The sequence below is a fragment of the Sesamum indicum genome, linkage group LG11 (assembly GCF_000512975.1).
Source record: "Sesamum indicum cultivar Zhongzhi No. 13 linkage group LG11, S_indicum_v1.0, whole genome shotgun sequence".
Classification (NCBI taxonomy): Eukaryota; Viridiplantae; Streptophyta; class Magnoliopsida; order Lamiales; family Pedaliaceae; genus Sesamum; species Sesamum indicum.
In genome coordinates, this window is record NC_026155.1 from 9,740,379 (window position 1) to 9,757,530 (window position 17,152).

General features: G+C 36.2%; 4 protein-coding genes across 4 annotated transcripts in view; all 4 read right to left on the reverse strand.

Moving 5' to 3' along the window:
- On the reverse strand, positions 326–4,745 carry LOC105173735. The gene is made up of 6 exons (XM_011095604.2): positions 3,805–4,745; positions 3,214–3,311; positions 2,133–2,157; positions 1,333–1,453; positions 1,109–1,243; positions 326–884 (listed from the first exon to the last, which is right to left on the reverse strand). The coding sequence occupies exons 1-6, from the start codon at positions 4,301–4,303 to the stop codon at positions 680–682; spliced, it is 1,083 nt and encodes a 360-aa protein (XP_011093906.1). The 5' UTR covers positions 4,304–4,745; the 3' UTR covers positions 326–679.
- On the reverse strand, positions 6,875–8,970 carry LOC105173738 (glucan endo-1,3-beta-glucosidase 5-like). Its single transcript, XM_011095607.2, has 2 exons — positions 8,465–8,970; positions 6,875–8,197 (listed from the first exon to the last, which is right to left on the reverse strand). Exons 1-2 carry the CDS (start codon positions 8,800–8,802, stop codon positions 7,054–7,056), a joined length of 1,482 nt encoding a protein of 493 aa, XP_011093909.1. The 5' UTR covers positions 8,803–8,970; the 3' UTR covers positions 6,875–7,053.
- On the reverse strand, positions 11,308–11,814 carry LOC105173737 (probable E3 ubiquitin-protein ligase XERICO). Its single transcript, XM_011095606.2, has one exon. It carries the CDS (start codon positions 11,812–11,814, stop codon positions 11,308–11,310), a length of 507 nt encoding a protein of 168 aa, XP_011093908.1.
- Positions 13,060–17,152, reverse strand: part of LOC105173736 (hepatocyte growth factor-regulated tyrosine kinase substrate) — a 5,401-nt gene continuing 1,308 nt past the window's right edge. The window contains exons 2-10 of the mRNA XM_011095605.2: positions 16,055–16,111; positions 15,906–15,973; positions 15,239–15,446; positions 15,064–15,164; positions 14,335–14,410; positions 14,173–14,232; positions 14,032–14,082; positions 13,856–13,934; positions 13,060–13,495 (exon numbers count right to left, since the gene is read on the reverse strand). Of these exons, the coding sequence (XP_011093907.1) occupies positions 13,392–13,495; positions 13,856–13,934; positions 14,032–14,082; positions 14,173–14,232; positions 14,335–14,410; positions 15,064–15,164; positions 15,239–15,446; positions 15,906–15,973; positions 16,055–16,111 (804 nt within the window). The 3' untranslated portion in view covers positions 13,060–13,391. The remainder of the gene's footprint in view (positions 13,496–13,855; positions 13,935–14,031; positions 14,083–14,172; positions 14,233–14,334; positions 14,411–15,063; positions 15,165–15,238; positions 15,447–15,905; positions 15,974–16,054; positions 16,112–17,152) is intronic.

Sequence of the window (17,152 nt, forward strand, 5' to 3'; positions counted from 1 at the left end):
CTTCACCTTTCTACCTTAAAACCGAAAACTTGCCTGTAGTTTCAACCAATAAGGCAAATATGCAGTGAACACTGAACATGGAACCAAACTGGTAAAATCCTTCGAAAATTGCCACTGGGGATAATGTGTAAAAAGTCTATTAATTAAAGATCACTAAGACTGGAGATCCTCCAAAAATATTCAAAACCTATGAGCTCAAAGCCTAGCCAAAAGCAAACAAAACAATGCATTCCCGCAATAAGTGCCACAGATGGGCGCCCTTTTGCAACTTCCTCTGTTTGATAACTTGAATATAATTGAGTAATCAAATGTTGAATGAGCCTAATAAAGGAATCAGATGTCTTGTCACAATAAGCTTTTAAATTGTGCACAGAAATCAGAGGGTGTTTTAAGCCTATGATTTCGTGCTTGTTGGAGCTTCCCAACAAATTTCTACATGATTTAATTCACAAAATGTCCTAAAACATGTCTGTTGCTTTTCTTCTTCCCTTGTACAACATAGCATGCAAAGCAGATTGGATAGATGTAAGGAAATAGTATATTTGTCTTCGTTTGGACCTCTGAAGGAAATCCTCCATCAAGCTGCTTTTACTGCCATCATGAATTTCTATGTGACGATTATTTCCGCAGTTCAATGACCAAGCAACAAAACAGGTACTCTTTTTCCTGAATCACATGCTTAGGGAACAACCCATGAGGCTAATTGATCTTCCACCTCTTTCCAGTTGTGGACCTTGGTTACAAGAGGATGTTGAGAAATATAATCCGTCTTGCACCACGGATATGAATTCTCATAATCAAAAAGAAGAACCTTCATCCCAATATCTGCACACTCAACAGCATATCTTGGATTATCGTCAATCAATACCTTTGCTCCCAACGACCTGTGGAAACAGATGATCACGCTGAATCAAATAGAACATTTTGGGTCAGTTGTTTTAGAGATACCTAATGTTCTCTATCCATTTGACCAAGATATAACCACTTGATCCAGTATAATTACACATCAAGGCCCAATGCAATTTGAAAATTCTGGTTTAGAGTGAAAAACATGAGATGCAGAAACAATTCAACCAATAAAAGAACAACAAATGTAACGAAAATATACTTGCAAATGTCTGATTTACGTCTGGACTGCCCATCTAAAGCAAAGTGATTGCCGAAATGAATCTCCTGAAACAGCCCTGGATAATGTTTCTCAATCCATTCAAGCGTGTGCTCTTTGATGACATTCTGTCTGGACCTATACATCATAATAAAGAGAAAAAAGAAGCTAGATATTACAGGCTAACACATAAAAAAAGTCAATCAGAGAAGGAGCAGGACACGTACGTAACTATAGACAGGTCACAAAATGCGGATAACTTTTGAAGAGCCTTTTGAGCACCTGGAAGCGGATATATCCCTTTCTTGAAGTAAGGCGTCTTAAAGAACTCGTGAACGCGAATATCAGCTGGCAAAAGAAGAGTGACAACTTTTCGTTTAAATATCTTCCCATGAAATGTTCAGATGTAAAAGGCAAGTGGTTTTACACTGCATGCTGATCAGCTACAATTAGTACAATATGCTTATCCTATGTTTGGTTTCTGAATATTAGTTAGGGAAACACTGAGGGGAAAAATTTTCTTACTTGTCTTATGGTCTATCCTTTCATCCTTCTTTTTCTTCCCTCTTTATTTTCTCACGAGAACCCAAGATCCATTTTAATGTATCCACACCTTATATGCAAAGTGAATCCAAAGAAACAGATTCAACCAGCAGAGTTGTGGAAAGTCTGGAAAATAAAAACACTGGGGACAAATTTACAAGTCAACTCTCCCAGTCCAGCATTTTGCAAAGGTATAATAAATAACCCCCCCCCCCCCAAACAAAACCCCCCCCCCCCCCCAAACAATATAACAGGTTTCTATGGTAAAAATCAAATATAATTTCTGCCATGCTTCCTTTAAGGAGAAAATAAAATGAAAAACATAAATTTGCCTGCCAGGTTCATGAAGCCAACTAGACACCAAAAGCAGCCCAAACTATTATTTCAATTTGATATTAACTCTCCGTAAGATAAAATAAACATGATTAAGAGTGAATGTATCTATGGAAGATTGCAAAACAGTTAAGTGAATATTTATCATTACCTTCATCACGTGAACAGTTCCATATCTGCATGAAAGATAAGAAGTGAATCAGAAATAACAATCTTATTACACCTGATAAACGACTAATCATCACAGTTAATCAAACTCTAAAATCCAATTTAGAAGTGATTACACTGTAATCCCCGAAAAAGCCACGCAATGCGATGCAGCTCAAATATCCCAACAGAAGTTTCACAAGAAATGGTGCTATGCCATCATATAAGTTTGACCAGAGAAAAAAGCTTAGGTACTCAAACCAGAAAACCGCAGGTTATTAGAGTCGTCAAACTATTGCAGAACCTAGGGACATTCACATTATTGAGACTTGGGAAGACCCCTTTGGAAGCACAGAAAACAGCCATGGTTATATTGGCAAAATGAAAAAACTTATCTCTAATAAATAGAAAATTATTGAATGCAAAACAAGGATGATACTATGAATTGTACGAAATGATGACCCAAGTGTCAAAAGAGAGAGAAGTCCATGCCAACTGAAATATTGAGGGGATGCTTCAGTCTGAACACCAGGCATTTTCTGTTGAAGGACTAAGAAATAATGGCATATTTCTGAAGGCATACAACTATAGTCCACCATACCTACATATGATGGATCACTCAAAACTACTTCAATATGTACGCTAGACAATCATGATCTCAACAATTCCTCAACCACTTGTGTTAAAGTCTGAAATGTATTATGTAATATATATGTATTGGTCGCGAAATCCATGGCCACTGAATAAAGGCATGGACTGACAGATAAACAAAGATAAGGACGACTTGCACTGAGAATATCCATCATATTGAGAGGCAAAAGGATCAATACAGACAGACATGACATCAGAAAACAGGGCAAAGGGCTTAATGCATCCAACATTGTCTTACTGTTCTCTTATTTCCTGTATAGCTGAACATAGTCAATCCACCTTACTAAATCAATGTTAATCATCAGGCACAATAAGGAAACCTTGTGTCATATATCAAACAAACAAACATTTATTTCTTCTGTAACAGAAGAGGGTAAAAAAGTAATGCATATAAGTATTACATGAAAATTCTGTGAAAGACTGTTAGGCCGTACCTTGAAAAATTCGTACACGTGGTATTCAGAAACTGAGTGATTTAAGGAGTACCGGTCTGCAATAAATTGATTCAGAGCAGATACGAAGTTCCCAAGAACTGCCAAGAAGGTGAAGAACAAAACACAGAACATAAGTCATCACCCTGCCTCAAATAAAACAGTATTTTGACATGAAAACAAATAAGACTAGATTTCCACATCAATTTCTGTAAATCAAGAAAATTACACCACGTAATATGGGGTCATGATAAGTGTTCAATGTATGAAGCACTAGGGACTGAAATAGCCTCTAACAATTACAACAATGAAATGACAGAGTTCCAAGTTATGCCAATTGCACAAGGCAAAGACAAATAATCCGTATCTGACCAATGACCAAGTAATACTCAGGGGAAAGAGATTGTTCAATACCAGAATCTACAGAGTTTGACAATTTCATATAAAATATTACCATCAACCAGAGAACCATCATTTATTCTGTAGCCAATGCAAGTGATTGACCTCGCAGTAACTCATGACAATATACTATAAACATTTATCAAACACATGAACCAACCAAGAAATATCTGCATATTAAGTAAAATCAAATACCCTCATCAACATCAACCGCGACCATGATTTTCTCTGGCAATGGCTGGTTCAGAACTCCGGTTAAGTTTCCTCTATTAGCAGAGCTCCCACCATTAGCCACCCTAGAATTCAGACTCTTTGGCTGATCCTCCACCCTAACCACCTTCTCAGAAACACGCACTTCTGGGACACAAGGGGCATACGCCCTCGCTTTCCGCAATCCATTACTAGTTCCTCGATCATTCTTGAAATCATTATTATCCCTCAAAACATTGCCATAGTTCTCAGAGCAGCAGCCCTTGAGCCTGAACCCATTTGTAAAAAACCTTCCATTACTTCCATCCATGGCGGATGAAGTAGAGGCATTTGAGGAAAGCCTCCTGAGGGACATCATCTGTAAATCCCTCTGCCCCAACATGAAATTCGTGGCCGCCGCCATAAAACGACCCCCCAAATGGCGGAACCCAAAAATGCAATTCCCGTTACACGAAATTGCTACCCAAGAACGCCTCCTTATCATGCCGATTCCTCATACATTCATACATACATCAGCCTCAAAACTTCTGGATTCCAAATGGGTTTCTCGAACAGAAGCAAGAAATTGTGTTGGGAAACGGAAAAGGGAAAAAAACAATGGCAGATGAAATTCTGAGCCAATCTTGCGAAAAGAAGCAGAAAACACACAGTATATGTATTGATTTGTGGGACAGTTCAGAATAAGAAAAACCGTATGCTATTATTAGAGACAAATAGGAGTGGAATCAATGGCCGTAGCAGATTGATTTCCCAAACTTTTTCAAGAAAGTATAAATTGATTTCGAGTTCCCAGACAAAGAAAGACACACACCGACTGCAAATTAATGCGGGAAGAACATATAAAAATAGAATAGTTTCTTTTTTCGTGGTTGATATATTTTTTTTTTCATTTTAACATAAGTTTTTTTATTCTTATTTTTCCAGAAAATTAATATATATTTGTAGTTGATCATATTTTAGCCGCACAAACTCTGACATTTCTATTACAAATTATGACATAGACTCGACCATTTGAGTAGACCTTAGACAGACTTTCCTCCTAAAAGCAATGGAGATCATCAACCTGGCCACGGTCTTTTGTAATCACCCATTAACCCTGTGGCTGTGTTACTTTAGTTTCAGTTTATTGGGAAAAGGTTGTAAAAGAAATACATACAAATTGCTTTTCTATTTTCTAAAATCTTACAGAATTAATTTTTGAGAGGCTTAAATTTATCAGTCACAAATTATTATATTTTTTTGGGTAAGACATAAATTACTATATTATTTTATAATATTAAGATATCAAGAAACTATTATAAAATTATAAACTAATTATATTGTACATCGTGCCTTAGTATTATGTTTTTTAGAAAAATTAATATATGATTCAAATTTAAATATTATAAATTGACAAATAATCTAAAAATTAATATTACAATAACGCACAAAAATATTATTAGTTATGGCATAATTTAAGTTATAATTAAAATTATGATGTTACTCTAATTGATTTGCTCAAACAAAAGAGCATGGTTCAAATATTTATGGGAGGAAGAATAAGAGACAAAATGTTAATTAATATGAGAATGTAATAAGCATATATACGAGAATATCTGATATCCAAGTCCAACGTTGGATTTACATCAAATATAGACACCAAATGGATCCACATAATTCCAAAACATGTCAAACAAAGTACTTTAGAGAGTAACTCAATCGATGTATCTAAATATGGATAATTCCATCATTCCATTAATTCAATTCCATCCTTGGAAACAATCATTCAGACACTACTAGTTCACACTTCACATCACTGAGATATAAGAAGGACACCATATTGATAATATTAACATTATTTCACACATAATTTGTTAATATATATATATATGATGGAGGAAAAAATTAATTTAGAAAAGGAAATGTCTTCATTCCCGAAAATAAAGGTATTAAAGAATGAAAGAAATCAAGAGATAGAAAGGTTCATATCTTTGAAAGATTAAGAAAATATTGACGTTCTTGAAAAGAAAGGTGTTGAAGAAAGGAAAAGAAAATCAAAGAAAAAAGGAAAAGTTGATTTACCAAAATCGACGTGAACGTAGTGAATTTTACTAAAATGGCCTTAATCGATTAATCCTAACCATGTAATAGGGGTAGTTGAGGAATAAAATAGTATTTTACCCTTACCTACTTTAATTATTGATGGGTGTCGAATCCACAAAAAATAATTCCTACGAACACTTTTGAATTTCCATTTTGGTGTTTTTCTTCATTTTCCAATTCTTTTGTTCTAATGCTGCAAAATAATATTTAATTAGGAGCATTTGGTCACAAAATAGGCTAAAATATTATATGAAATAAGCACAAAATGTGATCCTATCAATTATTGTGAAATTATATAAGATATAAAAACCCCATTCATCATTCAGAACAACAGAAAAAAAAATATAGTAAAGAAAAATAGGCTTATATTATTTATATTCTAGTATCAGTATACTGACTAGATTTTTCCCCTAAACTTTCCTTTTTAAGTCTAAGCTCCCTTTTTTATATATCGTGGTCTACAACTCATATATATTGCCAATTTTTCAACATTAGCCGATGTATAAATATCTTTTTTATTGTATTCGAACATGTATTTAAAAATCGGAATCTCATAGTATTCTAAAATTCGTAAAGTTATGTGCCATCTTATCCAATTGTCCAATTTTTGGGATAATTCTTCCAATATACACATTGAAATTCCCTGGGTAAATTCCTGGGAACTAAGGTTGCCACAAAACTTTAATTAATGATGATGATCACTCTATGGTATATTATATATTTCCAAATATTATTCTCAATATTTTTGTTTAATTATTATAACTATCAACTTCAACAAAAGTGGTGCATGATAATAATTAAATAAACAACAAAAAGTCGTCAATGCTAATAGCTCAATATTATGCATATATAATAAATACATATATATATATATGATCGGTGAAGTTGACGGGAAAATCGAGAATAATTATAAATATCCTCTATGAAAGTCAATATAATATTAATTGTTTTAGAAATTTTAATTTTTGGGCTATCTCGAATTTTTACAAAAGAGAAAAAGAAATAAAATGAAATGAAAAGAAGACATACTGATAAAGGCAAACATGACAGCATTAGTGGGAGGAAAAAATGGTTTGATTAATCAACAAAAAGAAAAAATGTACAACAATTCGCAACTGTACGTACAAGCCAACTTAGTGCGACATTCTTGACTCAATTCATATGACCACAAACAATAATCAGGGCCAGCGTCACTGCCCAGAGAACAACAGAAGTAGGCATATTTCCAGCCGACGATGTCCCTGGATTTCTGGCCTGCTCGTGTCGTCCGTTGTCTATCATGATCTCATACTTACAGGAACCGCCATGAAAACCCGGATCGATTCTTGTGATTATTGACAGATTATGGAACTGCTCACAAGCCCCAGCCCGCTGATTCATTGTCTGGTAATACATGTTAAACGCGTAAGACGCGTTGGCTCTAGCATCCAGGCCCCCGCAGGACGAACCAGGTCCAAGACTCGTGCAATCTGCGTAAGTGCAAGCGAAGTTGATGCTCTGCGGCAAATTCGGGTCCAGGAGATTTGCATCAGGCGCCATTATGCACCACTGCCTGGCAAGATACCGTACACCTTTAGCCGCCGTGAGGTTTCTGCCTGCCCCCAAGTTCAGTGGGTACTTTATGGTTCCATCGAAGTAGAAAACGCCCCAGTGGCGTTCGAAGTTTCCAGGGTCGATGCTCTTTGCATCCTCATCGATTAGTGAAAAGAGGTAAATATCAGGCGGGGTGGGGCGTTTGGGGGTGCCACGGCCCTGGTTTATGCGGTCGAGAAGGCCCTGGTTGAACCTCCGGGCGAGCTGATTGTTGGCGTTGCGATCCCCATCTGTCGGCCAGCCAACTTCCCCGACGATGATTGGCATGGATGGAAAGCCATTCTTTTCCAGGGCGGAAATCAGGGTGTCGTAATTTGCATCAAACACATTGGTGTAAGTGATGGAGCCGTCAACTACGGGGGAGGCTGCTCCATCGAAAAATGCAAAATCGATTGGGAAATGGGGATCAGCGTAGAGGCTGAGAAAAGGATAGATATTGATGGTAAGGGGAGCGCCGTTGTCGTTTAGGAATTTGACAATGGAGACCATGAGATCGTGGATATCAGGCCGGAAGTTTCCGCCTGATGGGACGCCGGAATCTGACTGGTAGACATCGGCATTGAGTGGAACGGTGGCCTTTACATCGCGGCCTAGACCGGCCTTAATCAGGGCGGCTTGGATGTTCTGGAGGGCCGGAAAAGTTATTTGTGTGAATCTGTTGTTGTATGTCTTGAGGAATGGTTCATTTCCAACAGCAACATATCTGGAAAACATAAAATATGATTGAAGTTCTCATCACTGGAAATTTGAATCTATTGTAGCACATAGCTCATGAACAAATATTGGGGTGTGATGTGAGTTTATAGATTCAATAGTAAGATTGAGAAAATTTTCAATTTATGGAATACAATGTGAGAAAAACATAACAAATGAGACTAAATTAAAAAGGGTCCTTACATATGGGACAAAAATGTGATTTCTTTTCTAAACTTCAGTGTCAAATATGCTCAAATCCTAGCACATCGGTTACCTTATGTCGACTCCCTGTCTGGATAAATAGTAAGAAACATTTTGGGCAACCCATTCTTCAGCAACTCGAACGCTACTTGCAATGCCGGCTAACATGTCATTAGGGATCCCAACCATGACCTGGATACCGGACCTGCCGAGAGCACGCATTGCCCCAGGATCAGCCTCAAACAGTTTCACCTTGTTGAACCGATTGTCTTTCATTAACTTGACAATGATGTCGGGTGGAAGAGGGTGCGACGCTTGTGTTCCCCAGTTGCAACCTAGGCCATCGACCAACAGATGTTGGCCAAGCATGAAAAACAAGAAGATGGTGAACAAGTAGTGATAAGAATCCATGTTATGGGGAAAATCTCTTTTGTTTGTGTCTTGTTTGTCTATGTGTAACTGACATATAAACAAGAACGACGATAGGTTTTTGTCTTGTTTTAGTACTAGAAAAGTTGGTCTTTTGGGGGGGTAAAAGGAAGGAATTGCAGTGTAGCAAGGATTCAACAAGGAACTAGATTCGAGGTAGCCACATGCTGTTTTTCAAAAATACACAGAGTGTGTGTTTGTATATGTAATATTGAGGTTTGTGAAGAAAGGAATAGAGTGAAGATGGTGATGATGGTTGGCGTCAAGTCTTCCTTCAGTTCCCTTCACATGCACAAGTAAAGCACCTTTTAGTTTCCAGATGGAACTTTTTTCCTCCCATACATAATTCTACAAAAAATTGTATTTTATTAGCGTTTTTGTGATTTTAGTCCTATTATTTTTAAACTCATCATATTACATCCCGTAACGACATAATTCCAAACAAATTATAATTTTAGTCTCAAACCTTAATTCTGTTAAATTTATAACAAAAACAACACATGCATGGCACAAGCTCTTTTAACTCTTGAGGGCAATTAATAATTAAGGCCCGAAACTATAATTATAAAAATTTTCAAAATTATGAAATACAATGTGGTGAGTTTGAAAACAATAGGATCAAAATCGTAAAAACCCTACTCGTGAGATAAAAGACAAATTTTCCATACTTCCACCAATAATTTGTACTTGCCCATCAAGAAGTGTTTTTCTTACTTAAAAAGATATCTGCATCGACTTCTATTTTTGTAGTAGGAATAAATTATAAAAAAAGGTCATATGTTAAGAATTACTGAAAGTTGAAAATGTTTGGAAATAAAAATATTTTTTTTAAAAGAAAAGATTGATGTTGGAGCATTTGAAATATTTATGATTTTATCAATAAATTACAGAAGTTGGTAAAAATTTATTTATAAATTTTCATTTAAATTAACTTAATTTAAGCAACTCAAACTCAAAATTTGTAAATGAAAACTCCTCTTTTCAAATTATATTCAATATTAATTTGATAAATACTTATTTTAAATAATTGCAAACGTGTCCTACTAGCTTCATGAATCAAAAGCGTTTTTATGATTTATTCTTTGAAAACATTCATGGTAAAATCCAAGTGACAAAATCTCCTTTGAATCCCCTCAAAACATATCGTCCTTGATGAGAAATCTTGGGCGGGACCGCGTTTGGTCAAATCCAAACAGATGGTGTATCAAAATAACAAGTTTATCATATTTATTATATAATATAATTTTAAAGAATAATTAATTATATAGACCAATACAATAATACTTGAACTGTTATTGATCTGACATGATCAAATTTAACAAGATTTTGAAGTTCTTAATTGAATAGCATACTAATTTCATATAGGGTAAATTACAACGAGCTCCTCTAAAATTTGATATAATAATGAATACCTTCTCGTTGCTAGAAAAGTTATAAATACTTCCTTATGGTTTGATAAAATTATGTAATTTTGGGTGGAGGAATGAAATTATTAACTTTGTCCTTATTATTATTTTTTTTTTAAAAAATTATAAAAAAATTGAATGAGGTGGATAAAAAATTTATAATATATATATATAATTACCCATTTAGTCCATAAAAATATTTTAAAAAATTTTAAAAATAAGTAAAAGTATAATTTATAGTCTACAATAATATTTTTTACAGTTCACCATAAAAATTGAATAAAAACCTAATAAAGATTAATAGATTAGTGTTAGAAAATCTTTAAAATTATTTATAAATATAAATAAAATATTTATAATTATATCGAATTTAAAAAAAAAAATCATTGTAATTTATCTTCACGTTCGAGAACATGGGCACTATGTGCCAACATACTCAGCTTTTAATTTCTTTTATATATCCTAATTCACCCAATTATCCTTTTTCCTTCTTCATGTCATGCTTCGGTCTTCGAGTTTTACTGAAAAAAAAATGCTTAAAAAAATAAATCACTTTCTAAAATGCTATCATTCTGTGCTTTATTTTTAGTGCTTTCTCTTTTTCTCTGCTTAATATATTAAAATTCAACTAGAATTTGATGGCTTTTCTATCTCCCCCTTTTCCTTCTTTTATCATTGCTTTTCTAGCTACTCTTTCTTTTCTCATAAAAGCAATTTCTACTGTTGAAGATTGACCCAAATTATTAAAAAAAAAAAAAAAACCGGACAGGTCTGTTCATGTAATTCGTAACTGAAGTGGGAAAAGAATTGTTGTTTCTGATTCTGCTCAATGTTCCAAATCCATCATGTCCCAATACAGAAATTAAATCTTGAGAATATATATCTAAGTTCTTACAGGGCAGCAAATGTGCAGCCCTAACTATCTATATACAAGTTGGGGGCATAGACAAAACTAATTAAAGCCATATTGACTATAAATCTAGCCTACAAAATTATAAAAAAATCCATCTATCAAATATAACTAGTTGGAGGGACATTGCAAAAACTGCACCCCATGATCAAGAAGAATCAAGAAACTGGACTAAGGCAGCAGATCATCTCCAAACAAGTAAAGCATCCGCTCCACCGCCCAACTAGGCGGCTCCGGCTGCGAAGCAGGCGGGAGAGAGCTCACAGAAAGCAGCGATGCCCGGCAGAGCGGGCACGTCAACCGGTCATCATAAGACAGCCACTTCTCAAGACAGTGCTTGTGGAAAACATGGCAGCAGTTGCTCAGCTCCCAGACCTGGCTGTTCTTCCTCAGCCTGTTCAAGCACACGGCACACGACAGATCGTTGCTCTCGGGCAGGCGGTGCTCGATGTTTCCTAGCGTTGTGAGGGAGAGACTGTCTCTTACAATCTTCAAGTTGGCTGATGAAGATGAAGAAGAAGAGCAGCAAGAGGAGGGTGATGAGGGAGTTTGTGTGGGAGAATCTGAGAAGAGGGACAGAGAGGAAGTCAGGAGATTGAGTGCAAAGGATAACACCCATCTTGTGACTGCAAATATGAGAGCTGCTTTGCACAGCACAAACTGATCGCATACTACCATAGTGTCTGAATGTATATCTCCGGAAACCTTGGCAAGCAATTATAAGTGAAGGAAAGGGGGGGAAGTTTTCAGTAGCTAGAAGCAGAATATATATACATCCTGAGATTCAAGCTTTAGAAAGTGGGTGACGTAGGGTGGGTGGGATGGGTGGGAGATCCTTTTTGCTGCTTTGCTTTCTGAGTATCCAGTGAGAATAAAAAGAGGAGTTATGACCTGGAATCAGGCATATTTGGGCAGCCAAAGATGGATACTTTACAACCAAATCTTGATCATGAGAGTCAGAAAATGACATCCACCGTGCCACATGCATAAAAGATGGCATTTTACACATCAGATCTACTTCACAATCCACCTTTTGGAAAACCATGCTGATGGCAGCAAGTCAGCAAAATGAGAACCGCGTTTACTCCTGCGTATCAAATTGGGGATAGAAAGGAAAAGAATACAACGTTTATCCAACCATAAAGTAGCTTTGGCAGCCAGATTTTGGTTAAAGAAAACACCGAAAAAGAAGGGAGGTGCCTGCATTTTAATCTGGGAATAACTTATATCTTATCAGAATCTAAATCCCATTTCTTCCTTTTTCTCTGTCGTCCGTCGGCTGGATGATCAAGACACCCTATATGCAATCTTTGTTAACCCCACGCTTCAGATTTGATCGTTATCACCGGAAAAACACATAAGACAGACAGCATTCTGCTTCTGGATGTGAGAGAAATGCTGGTTTAGTATCCCTGCAGTATGTCTTGCTCACAAGCATATGAGAATCACTTTCCAAGTACCACTAATATGACAATGATTAAAAGATGAGATTAGCATGAATCACTCAGTGAACCTCATTTTTAGCATCTCACTGCAGTTTCCAAATAAAGCTGGGAACTGTTTTCAAGAAAAATTACTCCAAGATGGGAATTATTAGGCAGAAACCCAGCTACCCACGTGTGATTAGCTAGACATTAATAAAAAGTGAGTTATGACCAAAAATATGATAACCATCCATACCAAACACATGATTTTGCAGACAGGAAATCTACATATGACATCATTTCATGTGGAAACATCAAGCCCACCATATCCACTGAAAAAGGTAAAAACACAAACATGCACATGCACACAGACAGACACGAGGCATGCATGACCAGAAAGAAAGGAGGGGCAAATGTGTGTAACCCTAATCTACAATGCAAGTTCGTTTAATGTTGTAAGTTACAGCAACCGTCGGTTCCTGCAGCACCGCTATAAACATCATGAAAGGTAAATTATCATTGAGTTGACATTTTTCTAACACATGTTTATGCAAAACCCAGGCAAGAATAGAACTGAAAGAGAAGAATATTAAAACTCAAAATATCGTTAAATCTGGAAGGGTTCATCTACAAGCACTTATCCACCTATTTGTTACATGGATGGCATGGTAATTTCGAGCAACCTTCAACACTTGCAGGGGTTATTGCAATGTAAAGATAGAGTTTGCTCTTTCATCTTGATACCATCTAGGTGAACCTCAGCAAAAGTTGGAACAAGACCACAAGTTGCTCAAGGAAGGATACCAGCTTTTTACAGTTATGTAAGAAGTGTTATTCATGCATGGCACTTGAGGAGTCCAATTGCATCCCTTCTTGCATCTTCTTTCTCATTCTGTACTGTAACGTAGCAGGAGCACAATCTACAGGTGTTTCGCCTGAATAAGAATAAAAACAGCAAAAGACGTCAGGCAATCACACTTGATCCAGCTTTTGCCACTCAGTTGAAATAATGATCTACTTCTGAACACATTGTGTGGCTTAAGGAAGCCTATGCACTGGTACTGAGACACAATTCTCTTCCTCCAGCTCAGAAAGCTTTCTTTAGTTTAGAAACAAATAGATCACTGGTTTGGATAACTGGAAATATCACATCATTGCACCTATAGACTAGTATAACTACTATTACCTTGTTTTCTTTTAACTTCTTCAACAATAAATATGTATTTTCCTTCCCAATAATTGTTTTTTTACCAAATATACCAAATGATAAATACAGGATGCTCGAAACCACCTACCTTGTGAATTCTTGCTGTCTAAACTTGCTCCGTGGTCCATGAGCGCAAAAGCTATCTCAGTTTGATTGAATACTGCTGCCTGCATTATCAATGAAATCAAGGAAGAGGTAAATCAAATGCACTTACCTTATTGTTTCGTATAAAGAATGAGAGGGGGGGGGGGAGCACAAGAGTACCAAATGTAATAAGGATGAGCCTTGTTTGTCACGATAATTTGCATCCACTCCCTACAAGTATGCAAATTCAGTGTTATATATAGTAAAGAAAAGTCCCAATCTACCATTCAGGATAAAAAGAGAAAAGAAAAACAAAGGTACCTGACTCAAAAGCTTCTTAGCAGCAGCTGTATCACCATTTTTTATTGCTTCTCTTAAACCCTAAGCATTAACGAAAAGTTAGCCAATTGCGTGTTTATTAGGAATACAATGATCCTTGATCACTTAATCGATTACAAACAAGCATGCTAAGTTTTTTTATACCTCTCCAGTAGCTTCATAATCAGCGGATGATATATTCACAGAACTGCTAGCAACTTGACCAGGATTGAAAAAAGTACTGCAAGATATTCCCTTGTTTACTTTAACATCTCCAGAATACAAATAATGCTCGAAATATAAAGAAGAAAATATATCCTAACACGTCCTGGGCAGATCTTACAGAAAAAGAAAAAGAGCTTGGGCTAAGAATTATAATATTAACCACTTATGCTTTCAGATACATGCAACTTTATTGAACAGTTCCTACTTCATAAATGCCTTATCATAAAGTTTAAATTCATAATAAGAAATTTGAGTGTTATTTACAGGGGTCTTTGAGCTTCTTTTTGTAATTCTGTTACGACATAAAACACTTCGCTGCAAGACCCCGGAGGATGCCAGCTGAGATGCCTAGTTTTCTTTTTCTTGCTTGTTTAAAAATTCAAATGCCTTTCAGAAGCATTCATACTGCTATAACTTTGTCTTGGTTTAGTTGTGAGCTTAGACCTCTAAAACCCAACACCATTAGAGATATAACTTACCCTTAAGGCTTTATCCTACACCACAATGCCCGTTCTAATTTGATGACTTGACAGGAACTGACATCTTCTAACAATACAGTTTAGTTTATAAAATCATGTTATAACAAAAAAGTGACTACAAGTTTACAGTATAATGCAAAATGTCAGGTTCTTATAAAGTGATGCTGGTAATTTGGTGGCATTCACATACCTTTGCCTATTGTTTGATGTTGAACCTCTACTCTTAGGAGTTCCCTCTGTCTTTTTCACTTTTGGCGAGTGCAACGGGGGATTTGAGGTAGTCATTAATGGCTGTAATGGAACAGAATTGATAAGAACTATGTAGCTCACCAACAACGAAATGATGTACATGAAACAAGTCTTGCCTGTGGTGTCACAGAATCCATTTTTGGGGCTGGTGCTTCACAAATGCACAAAGGCATCCCACACTTGCATTCTGAAATCCCAGGAAAAGGAGATTTTTCGGCAACTTCAGGTTTGTTATCTGAAACTTTACTGATATCTATTCTTGAAATCGAATCTGTTACAGCATTAACTTCATTTGGAGTTGTAGCTGCACCATCCTTCTTCAAGCTACGGTGGGTTTTGCAAGTAAGGTATTTATAACTCAAGAAAAAGAATATATTTTGATTGTAAAAGATAGAAGAATGAGACCGATGTTCTCAAGCTATGCTACAATACTCTTGCAGCTGGTGAAGAAAGACCAGCAATTATATTAATAAACAAAGATAGAGTACCATTTTCAAAACAAGTTGGGATAATGCAGGTAACGGTATGCAGAATTATACCAGTTCCAAACAAAATATATAGTCATTCAAGTAATCATCCTTAAAGGTGATGCCCGGAAGATCTTGGAATTTCTGAAATCCTCAAATAAGCCTAGTTTCCACAGTCAAAACAAAGACACCCAGCCAACAAGATAATGCAGAAAACAAATGAAAAGCATAAAAGGGGGAACACAATAGAGATATAGTCTACTATTTCAAAGTCAAAGTACACTTGTCTGAAGATCAACAATACAAATGAAATTACCTAGAGCCGTCATTAAAACAATCCGCACAAACTCGCACATTAGTGTGAATACCATACTGTGGCAAGGCCTGAAAAAGAAAAAAAGAAAAAGATCAGAATTTTCATAAGCTTAAACTTTCCTAGATGTTTGTTTTCTTTAGAGTGCATACCATTTGATCGGCTGAATGTTCAGCACATAAAGTTCGGCCACAACATCGGCAATGATGCTGCAAAAACAGAACGTATGATAAAAATTACATAAATGTGAAATGCAACGAAATAGATCCCTAGAAAATAACTTTGAGTACAAAGTCATAGGCAAAACCATGTGAAGCATATAAAAAACTCCTATGATTCTGCATCTAACAGGTTTGGAAAGTTCCCACTTTAAGAAAGAGGAACGATCTTTTGTGGATTGAGAAATGAGAAGACTTTAGCCAAAGAAATGAACTAACACTTTCTCACTTAAAACATCGGGGAAAAGGCCCTGAGTTGAAGGAGGGACATGATATCCTGCATAAGGATGACTCAAAGGAGGAACTTAATTAATTTAACACACCAGGTTAATTCTCGGCCCATCAGTTTAATCAAAAGTTTGAAAGGTACAATTAATTATCAGATGAAACTCGCCAAATGAGCCTTGGTTGGTTGAGCAAAAACTATCAATTAATTCAACGAGAGATGCCAACAGCCACTTTTTAACCATGGATTGAATCGATTAATAATTTTGAACTTTGAAGTGATAAGACTGCCAAAAGTCAAATTTTAAGTGAAAAACAAAAGTGATTTTGAAGAAGTGAAATCATCTATTTGCCAACATAAGCTCGAATGCAACAAAATATGGATAAGCCCAGCAGATTCAAATAGGGAAGCATCAAGGGGAAGATATCCTGACCCTATCAACCTATATGCCAAAAAGAGGAGGCTACACAAGAGTACAAGTCCACACTTAACAATAATACTCCAACAAGCTTGATAGCCTCTTCAGTTTTAATGTTGATGTTTCTCAAATGCGCACCAACTTCCACCTTGGCAGGGTGGTGTTGTGATCAATGAACTACAAACCCAAGAAATAAGGATCTACCAGAGATGCGATTCTTTTTTATCCTCATATGGGAGCATTTCCGAAGGACAATGTGAGTTTCTTGAAGAACGTAAGGAGCAGCAACTGTTTAAGGTCTCTTTTTAAATTCGACATACTAGCTTTTTTTTATTTTATTTCCAGTTCATAATTAACTCCCACAGACACTATTCCCCCCCCCCCCCCC